The 23860-nt window shown below is 36.1% G+C and overlaps 1 protein-coding gene across 10 annotated transcripts in view; it reads right to left on the bottom strand.

Annotated features, from left to right (window-relative positions):
* The window catches only part of ARMC2 (armadillo repeat containing 2), a 62683-nt gene that overhangs the window by 31984 nt on the left and 6839 nt on the right, over nucleotides 1-23860 (bottom strand). For 9 of the 10 annotated variants that reach the window (XM_066179446.1, XM_066179443.1, XM_066179441.1 and 6 more), the window contains 6 exons: nucleotides 23014-23224; nucleotides 19753-19803; nucleotides 10446-10516; nucleotides 6648-6740; nucleotides 3618-3796; nucleotides 2254-2356 (listed from right to left, as the gene is read on the bottom strand). In XM_066179446.1, coding sequence (XP_066035543.1) covers nucleotides 2254-2356; nucleotides 3618-3796; nucleotides 6648-6740; nucleotides 10446-10516; nucleotides 19753-19803; nucleotides 23014-23224 — 708 coding nt within the window. The remainder of the gene's footprint in view (nucleotides 1-2253; nucleotides 2357-3617; nucleotides 3797-6647; nucleotides 6741-10445; nucleotides 10517-19752; nucleotides 19804-23013; nucleotides 23225-23860) is intronic. The other variant, XM_066179447.1, reaches the window with a different exon arrangement.

Here is a 23860-nt window from a genome sequence, read left to right on the forward strand (position 1 = left end):
CCTATGTTCCATTCAGTTCCAGTTGAATAAAAACATTTTCCTATATCATTAAACTGAAGAGATTTAAAAATTTTTTTGTGTCTCAACTGAAGCTGAAAGTCTCTCTAAATATATGTGTATATGAATGAAGTATACACACTCTAGGCTCTTATCCAAACTGCCACTCTCACCAATTGAATCACTTGGGTTGTGGTAATGTGAGAACTCAGTTTCAGGTTCCTGCTCTGCACAGTATCAAACAGGGTCTTGAACAGTAGTTGTCTACTCAGCGACGAAGGATCAACTTATTTCCTCTACTGGAAATGTGCTATACTGCACATAAATTGTTCACAGGGACAAAAGAGGAAAAAGAAATTGAATCTATTAACACAGTGACTGCAACAGGAATCTTGGCAGTTGTGATAGGCCAGGGTCATGTCTTCTTCCAGGACAAGGTGGGCCCAAAACAGCAAGTGAATGAACAAATAAAATGACGCCTACCAATGCTCTTTCCTTCACTAGTCTTTAAAATACAAAGAAGAGCAAGTGAAAGAAAAGTGAAGGAGGATGGAAATGAGAGCAAAATGTGACTTGTCCAAATGCTGTGTATGATGCTGATCTCTACAAAACTGTACTATCCAAAGTCAACCCAGCTGTTCTATTTCCTGTTGATGCCTTGGGAAGGCTGACCTGAAATAGAGACCAGACAGAGCTAGAGAATAAAGCAAGTATTTATTGAAAGGCCTTTAAGGGTACACCTTGGGCAGGAAAGGGCCTGACCAGGCTACACCCAGGGTCGACAAAGACAGGTCACAAAATGGCTAAAAAGTCATGAGACCTTATAGTTTTCATAAGTTTTGGTCCATTTGCATATTGGGATTTAATTGTCCAATTAAAGCTTCAGGTTGTGAGCTCTCATCCTTCTTGCTCCTCCCTTCAGTCCACCGTTGTTTATGCTTTTGGGCTGAAAGCCATCCTTGGTCTTCGGCAGGAAAAGGATTTGTTTTGTCTACCTACTCTGTGAAGAGAGCTCACTGGCACTTAATATGAGGCTCAGAACTACATCCCTAGGCAGCATAAAACCTGAAAAACATGAAAGCTAAAACTTAAGGCATCACTGTGAGTCCTTTCCTCACCACTTGAAAGACCTGTCTTTACTTCTGACAACAACTGTGTACTAAACTTTAAGACCATGAATACTCTCAACTGTTTAAGGAAATACATATGCCTTAACCAATACACATGCAATAACTGCTTGCAAGATCAAGGCCTACATTAATAAAACATACTGAAGTTTTAATGAAAGGAATGACTATCAGTCAATCCTGAGTATCATTTGCACACTTTCATTTTCTTCCTATTTCTCCTATTTGCAAGGGGTGGGGGGGTGTGCATGACAAAAACACTGTTACAACACAAAAGAGATCTTCAAGCCATTGCTGACAGTTCCCCAAAACCACTGGCTCAATGAGCAGCAGCAGCAGCTCTAAAAAATATAAAAAAGCCAATGACTATTCTCAAGATCCTCCCTGAAGATGGCCAACACCACAGTCAGAATTATTTCATTTCTATAAAATTTGGTGCAGACACAGCTTGAATTCCATAGACAGTTCTGCTCCATAAATCCCAAGAAGGATCCACTGGAGTTTGAGAAGGTACAGAGAAGGACTTATAAAACAACTGAATGACAAAATATCTGTTCAAAGAGCTAAGAGGCTGAGATGCCTCAGTCTTGAAAAGGAGAAGACAGCGTTAAGTGATAAAGACTGCATTTTAAAAAATCCTGAAAGCAAAAGGTAAGCTGACTGTACAAACTTACAAATCCTCCAAAACGACAAGCAGGGAGATAAAGAAAAATATATAGATTTAAAACAACACACAAAGAATTTCTGAAACTTGTTCTATGGCATTGTAGAGGCAGACAGAATCAGAAAATCCAAAAAGGCAAATTAATGAACAAAAGACATATAAACAGAGACTAAAAAGGGATAAGGCAGGGACACACCATCCAACATCCCTGAAAGAATTTAACAGTTCTGGATGCTGGAGAAACAGATAACAGAAAACACAGAGGCTCCCGTGCTCCCACAAACAGCACTCCCTGTACCCATCACTACTTAGACACAGAATACTGGACTAGACCAACCATCAGTTTCACTAGGCAGGCAATTTTTACTCTCTGACTAAGTTAACTCTGAAAATGTTCTTTCAAAGAGGAACAACTTTAACTGCTGAATTTCAACATCTAACTTACAGACAAGAAAGAATACATACCCAATAATGTATCATTTTGAACGATGAAATCATTTTTTTTGTTCCTACAAATTTTAAATGCTAGCTTGCAAACACTAAGAAGATTTTTTCCATCTACTTTCATCTGCAAAGAAATTAAAAGACATAAAATCACAACTAAAACCTGCATGCAAAAATGCACCATAACATTCTACAAGTTCAGACATCATAGCAAACTTGTATTCTCACAGAACTATCAAATTACAGCTGAAATCCTAGCAATACATTAAGCCAAACTGAAGATGTATGCAGAATTAAAGGAAACTGAAATACCTGAAACTCAGGCATTTTAAACTCAATTTAGCAAACTGTGCTGGCTTTATAATAACAGATAAAGTTGTATCAATAACTTGCAGGATTTTTTCTGCAATTCTCTTACAAAGAAATTATGTATGGAAATCAGTGATTTGGCATCTATGACCCTACTGCAAAGACCACCAGTACAACAGTACAAGTCATAATGAAATTTACTCTCAGCTATCAGAAAACAAGAACTGATGATGAGAGATCGTGAAAGGGAAGTAAAAGTGGTAAAAATACAATAACACCTCTCTTCCTTTCCTCTGCATTTCAAGGGCAATTTCTTCTAGGTTCATGATTTTTAAAAGATTACATAGAAAAATGTCTGGAAAGGAACCTTCCTTTTTAATAAGCACTACTTAATATCTCAGTGGTATATGAGTATCTAACTGTATCTTCTGAATAAAATAACCTACTCTGTCTTATAGGAGAACACATGACTCCTTCAACACACACACAAATTACTCAGATGCCTACAACACAGCGTTAGTGGGCATCCTTTCACCAGTGAGTGTCCATACATGCTTTGTAGAACATGAACAAAGAAGTTCAAAGCACAAAATTTAATTGAGAGTTTTAACCAGAAATACTAAAGCAAAAGATTATTTACATTCACTCATGTCCAAAAAAAAAACCACCTCCATTTTGGTATTTTCACAACAAGATCAAGATATTATTCAAAAACATGTGTTTATTATTCAAAATGTGTGCATTTTATAATCACTGGGGTTTTAAAATCCCTGTGTGTGTATCCCAGTTTAGGATACTGTGTCTTTTCCATGCCTATACAATATTCCTGCCACCATACACCCACTATCCTATTTTGTACCCCTCCTTCCTCTCCCAGATGTAACTTTCCTGCAGAAAATAGCTGCAAGTGCTGATTTAGATGGATGGGAGACGAGTATCTCTGTGGCAGTAAACTGCACTTAGGAAAGGTTTAGTTTAGACACAGTTCACTAGTATGAAATAAAAAAAATAAGTCCAAGTTGTAATCCATGACTTTGAGCTTTACATTCTACCAAAGAGCGTTTCAAAACACTTACAGCCAGAATAATCTTTGCCAGCTTCAGGGAAAGTGGATCTGAATCAATGTCTACAAGTTTATATAATGTCTTCAGAAGGACGTTTCTTCTTCTGAATCTTTTTCCAAGCATATTTCCTTCATCCAATGCTTGATAGAGCTTGGTACAAGCTAGACAAAGGTGCTCTATATTGTCTTCTCCTTGAAGGGTGTAGGAAAGGAGAGAAAAATAAAAAATACTTATCAGTACCACTTTATCCAGAGCATCTCAATACAATAAGAACAAAATAAAGAACAGGTTGCACAACATCAAAAACTGAGACACCAAATAAATGTCTTCACATGATAACGTGATCCCCAGAAATAATTTTATTCTGCTTTCTCAAAAAACAGAAACTCAAGCCAAGAAATCCTCAAGCCAAAATAATGCTTAGAGCAGAAATAAAACTCACCTTTGATGCTTAATAATCAGATTGGCCAAATGTGTACAATGAAACTGTGTCTCTGAAAACATTCCTTAAAGCACACCACCAAACATTAGGCGTGAAAAAGGGAGAGTTAAGGAGCATTTTTCTCCCCATATACGTCAATTTATACATCAAACCTTGCTGGGATTAAAAAAAAAGTGAATGTAAAAACTTGCTAGAACTCTTCAATGTAGAGGTGCAAGATGTATTTGAATGGAATGTTGTCCTATTGACAAAAAAGTGATCTACTTCCTCACTCAAGTCCCTGAGACTGTTTAAAATACACAAAAATAAAACAGTAAATTATTACAAAAACTGCATCTCAATACAATGGAATCATGTACATGTTTACTTTACAGAGAAAATGAAAAGTCTTGTCTATTTTTAAAATTAAACAGTGAAATTTTAAAAAAATTTTCGTACATTTGCTTTTGTCCGTAAGGTGCTACTTACAAAGCCCCACATAAATCACCTGAACTGGCAGTACAAACTCTGCATTTACTCAGTGTGTACTTCACAGCTGAAATAGAGTCATATTTAAGGAGGCAAAGAACTTGTGATGACATATGTATGGACAGGAAATTACAACAAAACACATGTGTGAGGCCCCAAACCTGCAGGCAGATTCAAGGACCAATCTCTCAGGCTGAGAAAGGCCTGGAAGTTCTCAATTTGCAATCATCACACTCAAGGAACAGTAATGACTATTCCATTTCTACTCCCACCATGACAGAAAATTTAACAAAATATAGCATGATTCTAAATACTCTGCTCCAGGAAGCTGTGAAACAGGAGTGGCAAGGAACCAAAACTGAAAGGTCCTACACTCCATTTCATCAAAATTAACAACAAAAATCATTCATCACTCCTCTCGTGGGGCATTTTAAAGCTTAACCTCCTGAATACTGGAATGTAACAAAATAAATTATTTGTTCCTCTAGAAAAAGAGACTTTGGGGGTTTTTTTGTCATATTACAAACAACTCAAGTACATCATATTCAGAAGAATTTAGGCAATAAGTAAGTTCCAGGTCAACTTCATATTTGTTTTTGAATGGAAAGGTTTCTGCAAATATTTTTGCATGAGGAAAGTGAAGAAAAAGACTTCTCTATTAATATATGAAAAACTAAATGTGACCTATGTTCACATGCAGGGAATTAGCTTAAAAGTATGAAGCAACTGACAGGACACAAAATAAAAATAATATTAATTTATCAACAGACCCACTCAAAGCATTTTAATTATGGAATTCTAATACTCATTTTTATAAGAATTGTGCAGTAAATAGTCTAAAGAAAGCAATATATCACACAGTTGCAGGAGGCAATGATGTAATTCAGTTACAATTTGTGTTAACATTCAAGAAGTAGCAAAACTCAGGTTTTAAGGTTTTTGTAGTACTACATTCAATCAACTGGTGAGAAAGTACCATTAGATAATGTCATCTTTTATTAGAAAAACTAAGCCATAATCAGGTTTTTTAAAAAGCTGAAAAAACCCCAATACACTAACCAAATCAAGTAAAGACTGAGGAAAAGGGGCATGAAAACTGATTTTCCTTAGCTACATTCCTGACAAGGGAAAGACATGATTAGATTTTACCTCTACATTTTATTTTGCTTACAAATAAAGAACATCTCACTGCGCAAAACCATAACTCAGTGGCTGATATTTGACAGTCTTGGCAGTAAGCAAGGAAAATGTGAAGTTACAGAGCTGTTTTCAAATTTCCTTATCACTGTTTTCTATACATCAGTGACAGATGTGGGAATAAGACTCCTGTCTTTTTTAAACAATTACATATATTGGAAATCACTTAGCACTGTACAGGTGTTTCATATTCATCATCATCTGCAAAACTATGCAAAAAAAAGTTGTAATTTTTACTATGCTATCACAAACACTGCTAAGATCCTGTAAAACAGAAATACTTGTAAAAAAAAAAAGTCCTTTCTATATTCCCACCATTCAAATAAATATAGTCTACAGAAAGCAATTGAACAAATTTTCAATGAAAAATGGATTCCAGAGTTTAATCTTGTAAGCTATACTTAATTTACTCAATTTTACTTCAGTATTCTGAGTCATTAGATAGTTTTCTGGCACATCTAACACTTTAATCACAAATGGAAATTTTCATTAGGATTTCCTCAGTTTTTTAAAATTAATTGAGACCTCCAATACAGTCTACGGTTAAAGCAGTGAATCTGTGCAGTACTTTATTCTTAAAATGATCAGCTCAACACTGACTGCTAAGCTGGCAGAGTTATGTTATCTAAAATAAGGTAATTTAATCAGACAAGATAAGATCTTCTCTAAACCAGTTTTGGGTTTTTTAACAGGATCACAGAATGAGTAAAGTTGGAAATGACCTCTGCAACTCATCTGGTACAACCCCTGCACTCAAGCAGGGCCACCCAGACTGCCCAGGCCAGTTTTACACTGTGAAGTCACTGAACATACGAAAGTATAAAAGGCCACACACTCCAATTCCTGTTATTATTTTGTAGTAAACACAAATGAGTCTCATGCTTCCTGCAAGAGATAGTACAGAAAATACACCACTTCAGAGCAGTGCTACCCACTTTTTTCCAGTTCACGCAGAATTGGTAGAATCTTTGTTTGCCAAAAGAAATCTTCCTCTTCCCATTCATTTATTCTTGTTTCATCCTTTAAGCCTTCAAAATACATTCAAAACAAAAGCACACATTCAGTGAAGGTTTCACTTTCTACAGTAATAAATAGCTACAAATACTTTATTCATTAGTCAGAAAAAAATCTAAAAATGTCACATTTTGCTATATTCTATGAATTCAAGCTTTTCTTTTTATTTACACGCTCTCAAAAACTAACATTTCAAACAAAACTAGATGGATAAGTGGTTTGATATGTAAAGCTGTACTGTAAAGCTTTTGTTTGCTGACATTAATGTTTCATTTGATCGCTGAATTGGAAGGTAATGACTACTTAAACATCAAAGTGTCCTACTATTTTTCAGCTCTGTGTTCACGTGACAGCTTATTATTTGTTTTAAAAAAATGCATACTACAGACAATCCTCAAGGATTGTAGAATTTGATCTAGTACACATGCATGATATTACACTAAGCTTGATTAACTGGTCAGTTAGGGAAAAGTCCTGTTAGTTATTACATCCTGTTAGCAATTCTAACAACTTCATGCAATTAGTTTTGCAAACTTCATGACTAAACTTTTATAAAATGTGTTTCTTTCCTGTTCTTTTTGCATTCAGCAGTTTTTCACAAGGCAAGCAGTGAAATGTATAATAAACTATAGATATGTGAAAGATATTTTGCACCCCAAAAACATGTCAGAAATCTTCGAGGCAACCAACTCCCACTGTTCTTGGCCACCCTCAGCCAAATATCCCTGTGACTGAGAAAAAGATACTCTTCACTATCAGAAACTTTGTCCACTTCACAAAGAGAGTTTAAAACCATATTTAAGCTTTTTATATACTTGGCTTCAAAAAGAAAATACAGAAAAAAAAATTGTATCACAGACATCAATTCAAAAATTGGTAGAGCTAAAAACCAGGGGACTGGAATTTTTCTGGAAACAAGACTGAGAGCACAGACCTGTTTTCAGATTTGACAAGGAAGTTGGTGAAAATACCATTTATTAAAAAACAGAATCCAGGATTCACTTTCATATGGATGCAGTATCACTGGGAGTTATTCCAACTTGCTGAACAAACTTTACCCTCACACCCAGTATTTTGTGAAGTGACAGAATTCTGGCCTTGATCACTGAGCCACTACAGATGGAGAGCCAGAGTTTCTGCAAAACTCGAGATGTAAAGGATCTAACAGTTAGATCTAACAGATCTAACCAAAAGGTGCATGTGGGCATGTGTTTGAGTTCAAGATTGGGTTAAGCTCTTTATCTTGCAGGCAAGCAAAGTTGTTACAAAGACAGAGTCTGGTTTGTTGTGCTGTTTTTGCTTTGACTTTTTTTTTAATAGGGAAATAAAAGTCACACAACTCTACTAAATAACATTAAGAAAGCCATTAAGACTGGATTATATACTTTTCTTTAAGTGACAGATTTGTCTCAAAATCTCTCCTGTTCATTACTAGCTCTAGCATTTAAAGGCCAATGTAAATTCCTAACACAAACATGAACAAACACAAAAAATACTATACCTGAGAACACCAATAATAAGAGGTTTGCACCACAAGAACAGTATCTCAGACCTTAAAACAGTGACTGTCTACTGGCATTACTTAGAACAGTAAAACAATTGTAAAAACTTCCTATTTTAAAGGCTTGCTCTTCAGAAAATAATCAACTTTTTTGTCTTTATTAACTGTCTACCTACATCTTACACACAATCTATCATATCTACCTATTTCAAAAGATTATTAAAAATGCAGCTGTTTCATAAGTAATATACTATATTTGTTATATATATATTATATATAAGTACATGTTATTAGCAATTATTATTATTATTATTTTGCATACCATTTTTATTTTCTAGATCAAATGAGTTGACAATCTTATTTAAACTGATGAGTAGCCTACTTAACAAAACACTAAGCAGTGTTTGCAATGAAGTGAAAATTGTGCTCTGGATAATGCAAAAGTACAGCTGAAATGAGACCACTAGAATAGTGTGCACTCTTCCTTCCTGCCACAAAACCCACATATTGACTCAATTATTTCTTTAATTTTCTATGTGTAGCTACCTCTCTTAAACTGAAAGACTTGACTTTTTTAACTACACATATACTTAACTTCATTAGGCAAGAAATAGAAAACTTCAGGCATGCATTTGCAGATAGAACCAAACTTCTCATTTAAAAAAAAAATTACCGAAGCCATTTAATTTTCAGTTCAGAATGAAAAGAACAGATGTTTTCATGTACTGCTCTTCTTCATTTGTCTGATATTCATCAGAAGAATACAGCAAACTGAAAGTCATAATGGCATAATTTTTTTAAAAAAAGTATCTCTTATACCTAAGTAAAAAAGAAGATAATCAGCTTTTACTAAACAGTATTAATCCTAGCAATAAAAATGACCAGACAAAACATGACTATACAGAAAAGCAACATTACTAAATTGTATGTGTCTCAGTCCTGGGAGATTTTTTAAGCTGCTGATGAAAAGTTAGGGTACTAGCTATATTAAAAATATTGCAGAAGCTGTCCAGAACTTTCTAATAGAGCAAACCACAATTCAACAGAAAAAAATACTCAAACAAAAGAATGCAGCAAGTTCAAGTTGGTTGTCTCAGTTTTTCATAGGTCTTAACCGCTGCTTTGCATTCTGGTCAAAAAAAAAAAAATCACTAATCAGTCTCCATTTATTGGTTGCTGTTTTTAGCATGTAAATACAAGAGCCTTAGCAACACTGAGCTTTCAAAAGCCGAGTAGTGCCTGACTTATAATGTTTAGCCTTTTCACTGAATACTGAGTGGCCACGAACAGATCAATATTAAAACAGTCTACCTCCTCTCTAAAGTGACAAAGAATAAACACAATTCATATCAGAAAATAGAAATAATTTGTAAATGAACATTCCACCCAGAATCCCATTGTAGAGAAGAAATGATGGAGAATTCCTAGTGCTATCACACTCTTTACTGTGGGGTTAAAGATGAAGCATGCACAAACTAAGGAAGCTATCTAATGTTAAGAAAAGTAGATGTAAAAAGAAACAATCCTAAAAAACACACTTTATGTTTTCAGTAACACCTATAAAATAGCACAAACAAATTAAAAGGCTTATAAGTATACTAACTCGCATGACATGGTAAATACTCTCTGCTTCTCATAAGAAAATGAGAGCAGAGCACAGTACAGCCTTTGCCACAATGATCTGGAATAACAGAATTTCTCAGTTCTAGAAAAATAGTAATAAAGCATAATAATAGCACAGTAGAAACTTAAGGTTTCCATACCAGACTCTCAAATACGCACTTGTGATGTATGAAATGTGCCAGCTATGAGGAAATATTATTAAAATCTGTTATGGAAAGTCAGCAAAATGCATCCCTACACAGCCATCCAGAATCTGTTTCTTCAGATAATACAGGCTGGCATAATTTTATTAGTTTCTGTGCAACTATGACAGATTACAAAAAGTGATGGGCAAATAAGGCATTAATGGACTGGCAAATTCTTAAGGCTATTTATAGGAAAAGCAAGATAGAAAATACCAACAGATTTGTAGAGTGAAGATCTCTTGAATATTGTTTCTCTTTACTATGAACAGTAAGAAAACGCAATATATCTAGAAAACCAAAAACATTGTTCAGTGAATAATAAAGAATAATACTGACAAATCACAAGAATTAGATTATTTATATTTGACTGCATTCCACATTTTTTGAATGGAGACTGAAATTCCTTGTACCTTTTACTCTTCTTTTCTGACCTGATGTCCTTGACTGTGATGACTCTTTGCCAGGCTCCTTCATCTGGACACTAAAAGATACAGTACGGACACACAAAAGCATTATCAGAAAACTGTGCTCAAAATGCTTGTTCTTTCACATGCGTTGAACTGTGCATATTAATAACTAATTGGAAAAGATGATTTTTTTTACTAAGTTAGTAAGTTAGCTGCTCATTAAAAGTTACATGTAAATAAAACCTCCTCCTGTATGTATTACAGAAAGCTCCTTCAGAAATACTGACATATTCACACCACAAGAGGTCACCATTATGGAACACAAAAACTAAAGCATTTCTGCTTGCTCAATAAACTGAAAGATGAACCAAACTAAATTCAGAAAGAGACAATTTCTATTTCACCATAATTTAACATTAAACTCAATATAAAACCAAGAATAAAAACCAATAAACTCAATAGTAAACTCAATATAAAACTCAACTAGCTTAAAACTGTAAAATCATCCATTCACAAGAACAGTATTTTTTCCGGACAGGATTAACACTTTTAAAACATTTAATGAGAAGACCTTTCAAAGAAACAAACGCTTGAGTAACCTTCAAAGTATAGATTAGAATTTCTGGGTCTGCCAGTGAACTATTGCTAACTGTGTAGTGGTCACTAGTTCTGTTAGTACAAGAAACAGGCATGTTCCATTTCTATTGTTTTACAAAGTAATGCCATAATTCCTGCTGATTTTATGGTCAGTCTTTCTTTGGACAGGTGAAATTACTACAAACATCTATAATAAAATTATTTATTTATTTATTCTGTCTGCCTAGCTACACACTCAAGCTGCACTGATAAAGAAACATACAAGATGTACACTCTCTGCTATCAAACTGGAATCCTTCCTCCTGTATTAAAGAGGAAGGTCTTAATCTATGTTTTCTATTCTCAGGGTATGTTTAATTTAACACTTCTTATTCCATTTAAAGTTCATCTACCAATAAACCTAATCTGAACTCCCTTCTAAAGATGACAGTAGTGTATACGCAATCTTATTTCAATTTTTTTTTAACCAGGTAATTTAGTTACTCTAAGGCTGAAAGCTAAACTGTTAAGTAGTTTCCTGGATTGGTGCCTAAATCCTGTCTGTCAGTCCAGACAGAAGACGTAAGTCATCCTATCAACAGATGGAGGCAGAATAAAAAACAAAGCTCTTGCAAGATCAGCTCCCCACAAAAGGGACTGGATAGCTCACTGTGATCAGTCAAAAATTTCCCAAGCAATCACATTACAGAGGAACAGTTGCTTCATTATAGTTAACAGTGAATAATGCTTTATTTTTACAGCATGAGGATTTAAGTGCTCCAAAATCCAAATGCTTACACAAACTACCTTGAAATTATTTCAGCTCACATATAGCAATTTCTGCTCCTCTGAGGAAGAAATACTTTATGAAGAAAAAAGACAAGTGCTTGCATCTCTAAAATTGTCTGACATCTCTAAGAAAGAAGGGGTTTAGAGCACAGATTACAGACAGTTCAATGTACTGGTAGAAATAAAAATTTGATTCTATTTCTGTGAATGCCTTCTCCTACAAACTTTAAAAGTTTCAGAAATGTTTCTACAAGTTTCAGCCACCCCTGAAATCAAGACTACAACTTGAAGGAACACTGGATAAGCAAGAGAACAATTTCAGTCACCTAATCAACACAGCTGTATTCAGAAATCAGTACCATCAGAATTGTGTGTAGGCATGATGATACTACACGCCTATATGAATACGGATGTTTGAATTTGCTTTCCTCAGAGAAAGAGTTTTGTGACTACATCCTGTCTGTGCCTCTTCCCTGCAAATGTAAATCCAGGATGAATCCAAGAAACTCAAAGACAATCCTATGAGTTTTGTTGGAAGCAAAAGCAGATTAATATAAAAAGCCACTGAAGCAAAGGATGAATTAACTTACCAGATAGGAACACCACATGTGTGAGATGCAGAGTAAGACCACATCAACTGTGCATGAAAAGAAGTGGGGTTGGAATCTACTGGTTTTTTTAAACACTAGTATCAACCAGTTTAGAGACTTAAACTAGTAGAAAAGCAAATTTTTCTGTGAACACCAGCAGAAAAACCACCTATGCTTTTGGGAAACATCCTTGTAAGTCACCCGAGCTTCCCTTATTTTCTGAAAATGAATACACTGAATACATATATAAATGGGAATAGTCGGTGGGCAGGCTTATCTTTACGGAACATGTACAATTCAGGAATTCTGTGAGAGATTATAAAATCCCTTTATGTGTCTTTACCACTCTGCCAACTTCATTTTAGTTGCACAGACTTTCGGTTTGTTATCTTTTTATTTCCATTTAGGATTGAAACTTAAATAGAAGTATCTTATTAAGAACAATGCAGTTAAAATATAATCAACCTATTCTAAAAAATAAGTCACCTACTACTGAAGGGAACTGGCTTGTCAAGAGAATGGTTGCCTTGGAAACAAAGTCAATTGGCAGAAATCTGATCGTCTGATAGGGGGCTCATCAAGAAATCAACTGACAGAGGCTCTGATGATTTACAGAAGAAAAAACTTGGCAACTGGATCATTTTTATCCTTCTCATATAAAAGAAATCATAGTAGCCTCAAAGAAGAACACTGCTTTCTTGAATGTACACAGAGTGTGAGGACTTCCAAAAGGAAAGTGAGCCTGTACTGCAGTAGTTTGGTGAAGTGGGTTGACCTTGGACAGATGCCGGGTGCCCAATCACACCACTCTTTTCACTCCCCTCCTCAGCAGGACTGAGGGTAGAAACAATATGGAGAAAAACCCAAAGTCAAGACAAAAACAGTTTAATAAAGCAAAAGCAAAGGCCACTTGCAGAAGCAAAGACAAACAAAAGATTTATGCTCAACTTTCCACCAGTAGACAACGTCCAGCCATTTCCAAGGAAGTAGGGCTTGAGTGTGCATAGTGATTGCTCTGGAAAACAAACCTCATAATAATAAATGCCACCTCACTTCCTTTGTCTTAGCTTTCATTGCGGAGCAGACATCATACATTATGGAATCTCTCCAGACAGTCTTGTCTGGCTGTCCTGGTTATGTCCCCTCAAAAGACCTTGCCCACTCCAAGCCTACTGGTGACAGGTTTATATTGGAGAGACAGCGCTGATGCTGTGGAGTGCTGCTCAGCAGTAGTCAAAATGCTGGTATGTTATCAACAACACCCTTCCAGCTTCCAAGGGAAAGCACAGCACTGTGAGGGCTGCTCCAGGGAAAATCAACTCCATCTCAGCCAGACCCAAAACGTGCTCAGTATCTCCCCCTGGTGAAAGAATGGATAACTAAGGAAAAGCTGCATTTATTAAGAAATTCTGCACGTTTAGACACTTACTTGTTTGTTCTTGCCATGAGCCTCTTGTTAATAGTGGATCTGCAAACTCTCACCCTTCCATGGTATTCCAGGGAAAACCACATTTCTATGAACTATATCCCAGAGGCAAAGAAGTGAACTAATAATCTCCAAAGAAGCTGCACACAACACCAAGGTTTGAATCACAAATGTAAAAGTAATATCCCAGTGAAGGAACACTCCTTGGGCTCCTTCCTCCTACTGTACCTTAAACATCTGAGAATCTGGCTACCTTTTTACCTGCTAAACAGAGTCTGGCAATGGGCCTGAATTTTGTCTCACACTGTCACACAGATTTAGACCCTTAGCATCACCCCTGCTACAGTTTTGGCCCAAGAAAGGTGTTATTTTCCTTGACAGATGCCTGGGCACAGGACATAGATAAGCAGAGGTAGGGACATTCCCAGACACTACCTTGCGTGTGGGTATTAAACATAGGGAGGTAATTAAAAATAGTTTCATTGTATTAACATAACCTATGACACTGCAGATTAGCCACCAAGGCAGAGACTTATTCCTTTGTTTAATTTTTATTATTTGTAGAGATGTATCACTGGTACCCCTGATTATTTAGTTACCAGTTGAGAGGGACACATGGCCTAATACTAACAAGTTAATGCTTCTCTACAGAATTTTATCTGTCAAGCACCTGTGGACAGTGAGGCAGCAAAGCTCAGCCAGAACAAGAAGAGAACATGACCATCTTTTCTGAATTGTCCAGCTTCAAGGCATTCCCTCCTGACATTATCTTCTCCTCACGGTAAGGATCCTGTAACATCCTACATATCCTTACAGCTTTGGGAGGCAAAACTAGGTAACAAAGAGAAGAACAAAGAAGCACAGTAACTGAGATAGTGTAATAAAGAATGAAGAATATACAGGTTACTTTTCAAAAAGAAGAGCAGGAATAAAGGGGAATGACAAAAGGATGACAGTGGGAATGGAAAATGTCGTAAGCCCCATAGTATCTCCTCTAACTGCTGAGGCTTCACACAACTTTGCTCATCCAGATGTTATGAGGCTTTCCTTTTGCACCCACATAAACTGGATCTATGGACTCTCTCCTAAGGTAGAGACAGGAATTGAGACTATCCCATGTAAACCAGAAGCTGAAGAGATTCTTAAAAAGGCAGAGAGCTACGAACACACATACTATGCATAGCATGCCCTGAGTAAATGCTGTAAGGAAGCCCTAGACTGTAGACACAATCTGATGTCTGGAAATAGACTTCTTTTCCATTTTTAAACATTCCCTTTTTATTAAGCCAAAGAACTTTAATTAAGAGCACATGATTTCTACACATCTATAACTGCACAGCCCTTTCTATATCTATAGAACCACCATTCTTATCTTTAAGTTAATTCCTCAGAAGCAAATCTAAGCTCCAGACAGTTCATTTAACCTGAGAGCCCTTTTATTTTGGTCTCTGTTACAGTAAATAAATCTTTTTTCTTCCATTTCCCCCTCAGTTATTCAGTTTCTACCCAATGTATTTTCCTTCAGTCATCCCCTTCAGCTCTCACAAAATTCCCTTTTCTACTTTATTTAAAACCCAAGAATGTGGCTGAAATTTTTACAAATTTTATTTTCGATCCTTGATATATCAATGTTTTCAGGTCTGCAAAGTCTAGGAGAGCAATTTCTAACTTTTCACAAAGCTCTAAAAACAGTCTAGGCACTGCAGTAGATGCAGACTGTTTATACATAAACACATACACTGAACATCTGATTTTACCAACATACATTGTGTGTGTTGGAAAGCCAGACATTATGTATCTACACCCAAAAATCAAGACATTTCACTAAGTGTTAGGAAGAACAGAGCTCAAGCAATGCTAAGACCTTGGAGACCTGTTCAGGCAAGCCAGATGTATCAAAACGACTACTAGGCACAAAGGTTTTCTAACAGACTAGATCAGAGTTCAGTTCCCTTGACTGTAGATAATCCTTAAACAGACAGGCTATTTAGAAAGATGTTATTTGAGATTTCACTCACCTTTATTTTCAGAGTGTGACTACACATCTACACTGTAATCTGGGTTTATTTTTATTGCTAGCATTGTCCAAGATGGCATGCCTTATATAATGATAAGGATCATTCAGCTTTTTAAGCAGCTGAACACTTTTCTTTCAACTCAAGATTCACAATTCTATATGGACTACAAAGGGAAAAGCTGCAAGGAGGTGTTGTGGAAATATATACAACCCATAAATCCTTAAAAAGAACCATCACAGGTTAAATAGTTTTTCCTGTTTTGAGTGCTTGCCATGGGGGAAAAGAAAGAGCTCTTGTCACACAATCACTGATGGTGTCACAATGCACCCTCCCTCCAGGTACTGAAAGATGTTGATAAGAACCCCTGCCAAGCCTTCTCCATGCTAAACAGTTCCAGCTCTCTCAGCCTTGCCCTGTACAAAGGACTCCTTCACATACTAGTAGCTGGATTCCCTCCAGCCATTTCCTATCTCTATTGCACTGGGGAGGCTGGAGCTGGTCCCAGCAGCCCAGGTGTAGTGGAGGTTTTCAGGACACAAGTAACAGGGTGCTAGATAACCTCATCTACTCTCTTTTCCACAAAAGATTGGGCCAGATGCTCTTCTGAGGTCTCTCGCACCCCGAGTTGTTCTATGAACTTGGTGTACACCAGGACCTCTGGGTCTTTTTCTGCAAAGCTGCCTCCCAGCTGGATCGCTCCCAGTATATAATGGTGCCCGAGGTTGTTCTTGCCCAGATGCAGGACTTCGCATTTGTCTTTGTTAAACAGCATCACATTCCTGTCAAACCATTTCTCCAGCCTGCTGAGCACCCCTGGACAACCCTCTGGTGTATCAGACACTGGGCTGTTTATCTACTGACTGCCAGTCAGCACTTTTTCTAAATTATTCAGAACTGTGGTCTCATGAACAGCTCATCAGAACTCTTGGCAGCAGGAGCACTGTGGAGCACTGTGCAAAGATACGTAGGGCTCCAGACCAAGTTTATCAGGGCACAGCCAAACTCAGCAGCTTTGTCTCAAAAAGAACAATAGTGGCTCCAGGGAAAGTTAAAGGAGCTAATGGTGATCCTGGGAATTAGGGCACTAAGGACAATGGAGCAAACCCTGTGTCAGCAGCAAGGGACAAAGCGGTGCAAGGGCTCCAAGGCAAAGAGTCAGAGAGCTGCAGCAAGTGAGAGAAAATGCTATGGGGATCTTCTCAGAGCAGGTTCATTTACACAATGCTTTTAGGAGCCACTGCTTCAGAACACAATCTCCTGCTACCATGATTCTTCCACTCTAAGTGTTCAGTGATCAAGAAACAAGAGTTCTAACTCTAAACCAAAATTACTGATGTTAACAACAAGACATTGCTCTGTAGACTTTGAAAAGAAGTATAAACAACATTCCAGTATTTTTGCCAAAGCCACTAGTAGGAAGTGTTTTTAGCTTTTGGCAAAATGAGAAAAATTAGTATTTTGTTTTGTCATTTACTCTCACAGAAATTATTTTTTCCACATACCAATTAACATTTGCATTGCTCATTAATCCCTTTATTCCAATTTCATTATACTATCCAGACCTTTTATGTTGCCAGAAGGCCATCGGAATTAGTTTCTGGTATTGTCTTTCATCAGTTGAGTAGTAGGGAATACGTTTTTGTAGTTTTTATTACAAACCAACTGAATTCTTCCTGACCCATAACTTAGCACTTGAAAAGCACCCAATCCTTTTAGAAAAAGAATTGACCTTCACTGAGCCACTTAAGAGAATCTGTCCCTGTTTTGCTCAGCTACCACAGAATCTTCCATTCCAAGATGTCATCTGAGGGACAAACAAGATAGATAAACACAATCTGGAAAAAAGCTTGAAAAGAAAAAAACCCAGTATAATAGCTCATTTTTTAAAGACTACTTTCCTTTTCAAAAAAACAATGGAGACAAAATTACTTGCAGATAGCTAAAAGAGATATAAAATAAAGTGTTAAGCCAATAACACACAACTTGAGTCAGTTTCATTTCTCAAACAAAAAACTTCTCAAAATCATGAAAATAATTCAAAAACTGCTAATACAGATGTCCTGAAATTATTTCAGGAACTGTAGAAGACTATAAGGAACACCATAAGAAGAGAAAAAAACAAAGGGAGTAAAAACTATAATCAAGTATATAACTGATACCACTGATATGAGAAAAGATAACTAGTAGAAAGACAACATAATTTGCAAAAATATATTGACAAATAGACCAACTACACTGAGTCATCCTAAAGATGAGTAAATAACAATTCTATAAACATAATCATGAGAATAGCTCATTTCTGACGAGAACTCCAGAAATAAAAAAATACAGCTTTTCTCATTTATACGGGCTGTTGAGGGAGAACCTCATGCACATGTTAAATAGTACAACTTAAAAGAATAATCAAGGTTGATGAAAAATTCTATGCTTATCCTTTTTATTCTTCACAGTCTTTGCACGTTCTGTCTAATATTAAAAATATTAACAGTATCTATTTGTGGCAGAGTACCTTTAGGCAACCAGAAAACTGACAGTCTAATTCTAAACATAAAAAATATCTAAAACACTAGCCTAAATATATTTGAGTCTGAAAACCACACCCTCATCTTCCTGACTTGAATCTTGCAAAAGTATTGCATTTCTAAACAGAAAAGAAATTAAAATCCATTGGTACTACAGGTCTACCTGGACTGAACTGGCATTCCTTCTTTACCCTTTGTGTGACACATTTACCTATTCCAGAATTGAAATTCAATCAGTACTAAGGACTCTCAAAACTTAGGTCTCCCAGATTTGGAGACCAATGACACTGGCCTGAAACTTAGTACTAGAGTGGAAAGACTCTTTGGAGTACATGGTAATAATGAGCCTAAACTCCACTGTCTCTTTTGTGAGCTAAGAGACCAGAGATAATAGTTACCTCATACCCTTTTCTTTAGAAGTCTATAACAAGTTTTGAAAAAAAAAAAGACTTTTTCCCCAGTGTTCTCTCAGTATCCCTTAACCCTATACCAAACCAGGCACTTTCTTGAAAGGTTAGGTGTCACAATCGGGAAAACACTGTAGAAAGCTCTACCTGTGAAGGATTTCCCACCACTCAATTGTTTTTTTCTGAAATCAGTGGTCCAAATAGCCAGTGGAAGTGAGGCAGAAATAGAAAAAGATTAGTTGGGAGTAGATTAATTTCCTATTTCCCTGTCTTTATGAGAATTTCAGAAGTTGTCAGTATAAATAACAAAAAGAAAGAAAAAACAAAAAATACTGAAAAAAGTCTTGAGAATCAGCTCCACCATAGAACAAACCAGCAGCCACACCATGTCACTCATTTCGAAAAAATCATCCAGAGCAAAACAGAATGGGTGTTCCCCCTCAGGAAAAGAAATCTCTCCCCTCTGTGGGAATCCTTTTCTTTGAAGAGGAAAAGAATGATATTTTGACCACAGATATGAAGGTAGTTAAAGCAACCAGAGAGAAGTAATTTCCAGTGGTCCCCTCCAACCCACCCTATTCTATGAATATATGATTCACTTTATCATTTAGTACTTTGCTTTTATCACTTTCTATTGAAATATTCCAAAACTCTAAAAAAGCACAAGAATAAGAAACTACTCTCACGGAAGAAGATTGTATTTCAAGGATACTGTAAAACAGGCATTTAATAAAGAGAGCAATGATGAGAGAAAACAGGGCACAGTATATCTTCTTCACAGCACCTGCTAATCCTTCTTAAGCTCTTTATAAAACTCACTTATTAAAAAAAGAACAGGCCACTTGGGAATGAACTGTTTGCCTCCAAACTCTTCCTCATTCAAGGCACCTCTGCTTTTAAGAAGTCCTGGAATGACATCTAAGCTTTCAGAAAATCGAGAAATTGGGAGTAAGAAAAAGAAAAAATCATCATCTTTTCTCACCAGGGAAACTGTTGCTCTTCATCAGCAAATCTGCCATCACTGTTGACACTTCTGTTGAAATACATGAATGCAGAAAACATTTTAGAAGTTTCACTTCTATAGCAATCACAATAGATGGCAAGGCACAATGGTTAGAGGAAGATGTAAACAAAAATGAGTTTCCTTATCACTGCCAGAAATTGTTTCTAGCTTTCCTGAGGCAACACGTCAATAAATTCCATCTGCTTCAATTAATATACCTATTCTATTACAACTAGATTGTTATTTGCAAAGCAGAATTGCAAACAAAATGGCAAGTAACCTTTCCCCGCAAAAGGTCCTTTTCTTTTTTTCCCCAGTACATTAATAAGGCAGTTGTGATTTCATCAGCACTGTTCATTCTTTTCTTCAGTCTTTGGGACAACAAAAGAATGTGAGATAGAAAGTGATCAAGCCTCTTGCTGGAACAGAGTACCTCCCCTCTGTTCTCTTTAAAATAAATATAATAGCATTAATGGCAGGAATCTGCCATGCTATTTTGCCATGCTCTACTGTTTCCTCATTAGCAGAAAACTGGTTTCATTAGGGAAGTTATTTCAGAACATGTATAGGAACTGCAGGGGAAAGGGAGTAGGAAGTCCCACACACCTCCTGTATGAAGTGTACTATTTCTACAATCCTCTTGCTTAATTCGTGCAGTGATTTTAAATCACTGTGATACAGAATTGAAGTTGACACCTGCCTCATGTAGAGAATGACAGAACACTAGGTAATAAAAGATTTCACATTCCTTTAAGTTTTCATCCTATTACTCCTGAATGCAATGTACTTTAAATAGAAAATATCTTGTAATCCCATATAGTATACCTCAAGTATTTATGACACAGAACCAGATATTATCTAACCTTACAAACATCTAGCAAACGCGTTCTACTGAGAAAGTATGCCAAATCTCTCACTGCAATGACCCCTCTATGGTTCTGGAGCCTTTTCCATATAACTATCATGAAGACCAAACTCAACAAACTATATGGAAGGCCAGGTTTGTGGTACCTTTCAACTGCCTTGTCAGATGAAGAATGACATCTCTGAACTCACACAAGCACACAGAAAAAGGTCCGTCTGACTTATGCAGTATCATAGACAAACACTGGACCAATGTGCTCATTGGTGTAAGTTTTAGCCAGGAGCTAGAACATATGAGAGCAGCTGAGATTATCCACAGCCACCCCACCACATGATGGCATGAGCTGCTTGGGCTGATATACAGACCTTTGTCTGCGACTAAGGGGAAAGCATTTTGTATTATTCTTGTGCATCTCGCAGCACTGCAGATCTATGTGGTGCTCTAAGCCATAAGAGCACCTAAATGGTGTCAGGAAGCTTTGCTTAGGCAGCACTGGCAAAAACCAACTCTCACTCAAGGACACAGAACACATCCACAACTCACAGAAGTAAAAATGGGCCATTCAAAAATACAGATCTTGCATTCAACACAGAAAGATGGAGGAATGTTATATCCCTCTTCCATTTTAGAGAAAACTAGTCAGAACAATAGCGGAAAGCAATTTTTGTATTATCTTAAGGCCAGTAATTTGAGATCTAATTTAACCGACGTATGAGATTCGTGATTGCAAAAAAGCACCAGTAACAAAAATGCAAAATCAAAAACTTGCAGAGCTCTTGTTCTTATAAAGGGAAGTGTACAATTTTGTACAGACAGGAAGCATGCATAATGGGTTAGCTGTTCAATTATACATGCAAGTTTTAAAATTATGACTGAGAAGGAAGGTCATTCTTTTCAATTGAAAAAGTATCAACCGGCCCTTTCCTATCAGAGGTACTTGGACACCATCAACTAAAATAGCAACTCAAACAGAAAGCAGAACTGAAAACAGCAGGATGCATATTCCTCAAAAGGAACTACCCATTTCCACTGCAACACTGAAGTACTTCACACCACACCCTTATTAAATAAAATTCAAACTACACTAATTTATGTAACATGATAATCCAAATAGTCTTTATCTAAGAAGTTATTAGATCACTGGTTTTAAAGGGAGAAAATTATATTGCAGTAAAGTATTCTCCTTGGTGCTTTATTTTTCACCTTTCACCTCTGCTCTTATTTTCTCATTCTTCCTCCACACTCATGGAGTCTTTTCTTTGCTACAACAAGTCTTCATTTTTTTAGAATCTGTCTTTTTTAAAAACTCTTCTTACAGTTTAATATAAAAGAGTGTTATGATCGCTCCGTTATGTGCCATTTACTATAACAGCCTCAATGGGCAACATTCTCTTAAACTATTAAGTGCTATCATCAAGTTAGTAATTGAAAGGCCTTTCATTTTATAAAATTAAGACCATAATCTTTAATATCAAAGGTGCTTAAGAATATCCAGGGAAATAGCTTTTCCCTAAGGATACAAACATGCTAGAAAGAAGATACCTACTAGCAAATACATATTTTTAAGAGTAAATGAGTTTTACAAGACTATGTCTTGAAAATGATGTGGTTTTCATTCTTTGTTGTTGATGTTGCCAGATCTGTCAATGTTATTAGCACAAAACAGTTGTTCATCAGACTGCTAATGCAGCAACTGATACACTAACTATACATAGTGCCACAGGATTATTCCTCCCTGTGTAAGAATTAAGAAAACATCTGAATCAAAAGAAAAACAAATTATTTGATAATGAATTCAAGAATGGATATGATATTCCAGGTTCAGTAAAAACAGACTGCAGGCACGTGAGTCTTGTTAATCTCTTACAGCTATTCAGTCATGCAAAAATAAAAATAATTAAAAGTTTGAAGTCAAAAAAAATTCTGCTTCTATTGCTGAAGCGTTTAAGCCTGGTTTTGGTGCATGATCACATACCAGAACTGAAAGCACAGCTCTACTCATCAAGCTAAGTAAAGATGGTATAGCACCTTAAAAAAACAGGACTAAACTACAAAAGCAAGCACATCAAATTTAAACTTGAGGATTTTACATGCAGTGGTTAGAAGACTCAGTTTTTAAATGTTAAGGATCAAACAAATCATATCGAACAAATTTCTACGAACAACATTTTACAAACTAGTCTTTTGAATGTAAAAAATTCCTAAAAGAAGAAATGTAAATTTTCCTAATACTCTAAACACAGTTTCATTTTAAAGCATATGTAATGTTATCTTCAAATTCCACTAATTTTAAGCATTTTGATACTTGCACAGTTGAGTATCTAGGAAGACGGTTGTACGGAAGATGCACATTACCATACTCAACCAGTGCTGACCTTTCTCCTTGCAGCTGAAGTGAAAATTTTCCTGGTGTCCCTCCCATGGTGTCTTCACTTCCTGATCTGCTGGTATGCTCATTACAAATTAATTGTCTACTCTCATCATTAAATGATGTGCACAACTTTTGTTCTGCTAAACAGTTATTATTACTTCTGTCAAGATTATTCATCATCATAGTTGGCTCTTCAAAATCTAGCTTCACTTCATCTGAAATAGTCAAAGAGAAGACATTTTGTTCGAGTGTTATTGATTACCACTTGCCGTGTTACATTATCAAAATTTGCTTGTATCAGTTTAAAAGGTGAGAAAGCTTAAGACTATTAAGAGTAAGGTACTCAATGTCTTCTTATGAACAGTATTTCTTAAAGTCTTTTGAGGTTGTGTTTAAAGTTTTACTATTTCCTCTTCTTTATTTCCCGTTTACAAATAGGCGGATCATACCTTGAGAAAAAAATTATTATATTTTATGACCTGAATATTATGAAGGTACTCAGGAAAAAGGTAGCTGTTAATCCTGTAGCTTCTATATATGCACAATAAGGACCTCCAAAAATAAAACCCCTTACATAAACACTTGCATGATCCCAAAAGGGGAGAAGAGACCAAGGCAGGTTACAACTACACTAGCTTCTCAGCTTCAATTAGTAACATCAATTTATTAAGGCTACATGAAGGGATACATTATATAAAGATATATTTATAGAATAAATACATAAAAATGAAGTAAAGTTCAATACTTTTTATGTAAGATTCATTTTGCAGTAAGGTAAAAAGTGAGATATGTAGTTTATCATGTAAAGTAACAATCCTGGACAATGTAAGAACTGTCATTATTATAAATTA

This window comes from Chamaea fasciata, unplaced genomic scaffold, assembly GCF_029207755.1.
Source record: "Chamaea fasciata isolate MVZ Bird 193981 ecotype frontalis unplaced genomic scaffold, bChaFas1.0.hap1 SCAF_3, whole genome shotgun sequence".
Classification (NCBI taxonomy): Eukaryota; Metazoa; Chordata; class Aves; order Passeriformes; family Sylviidae; genus Chamaea; species Chamaea fasciata.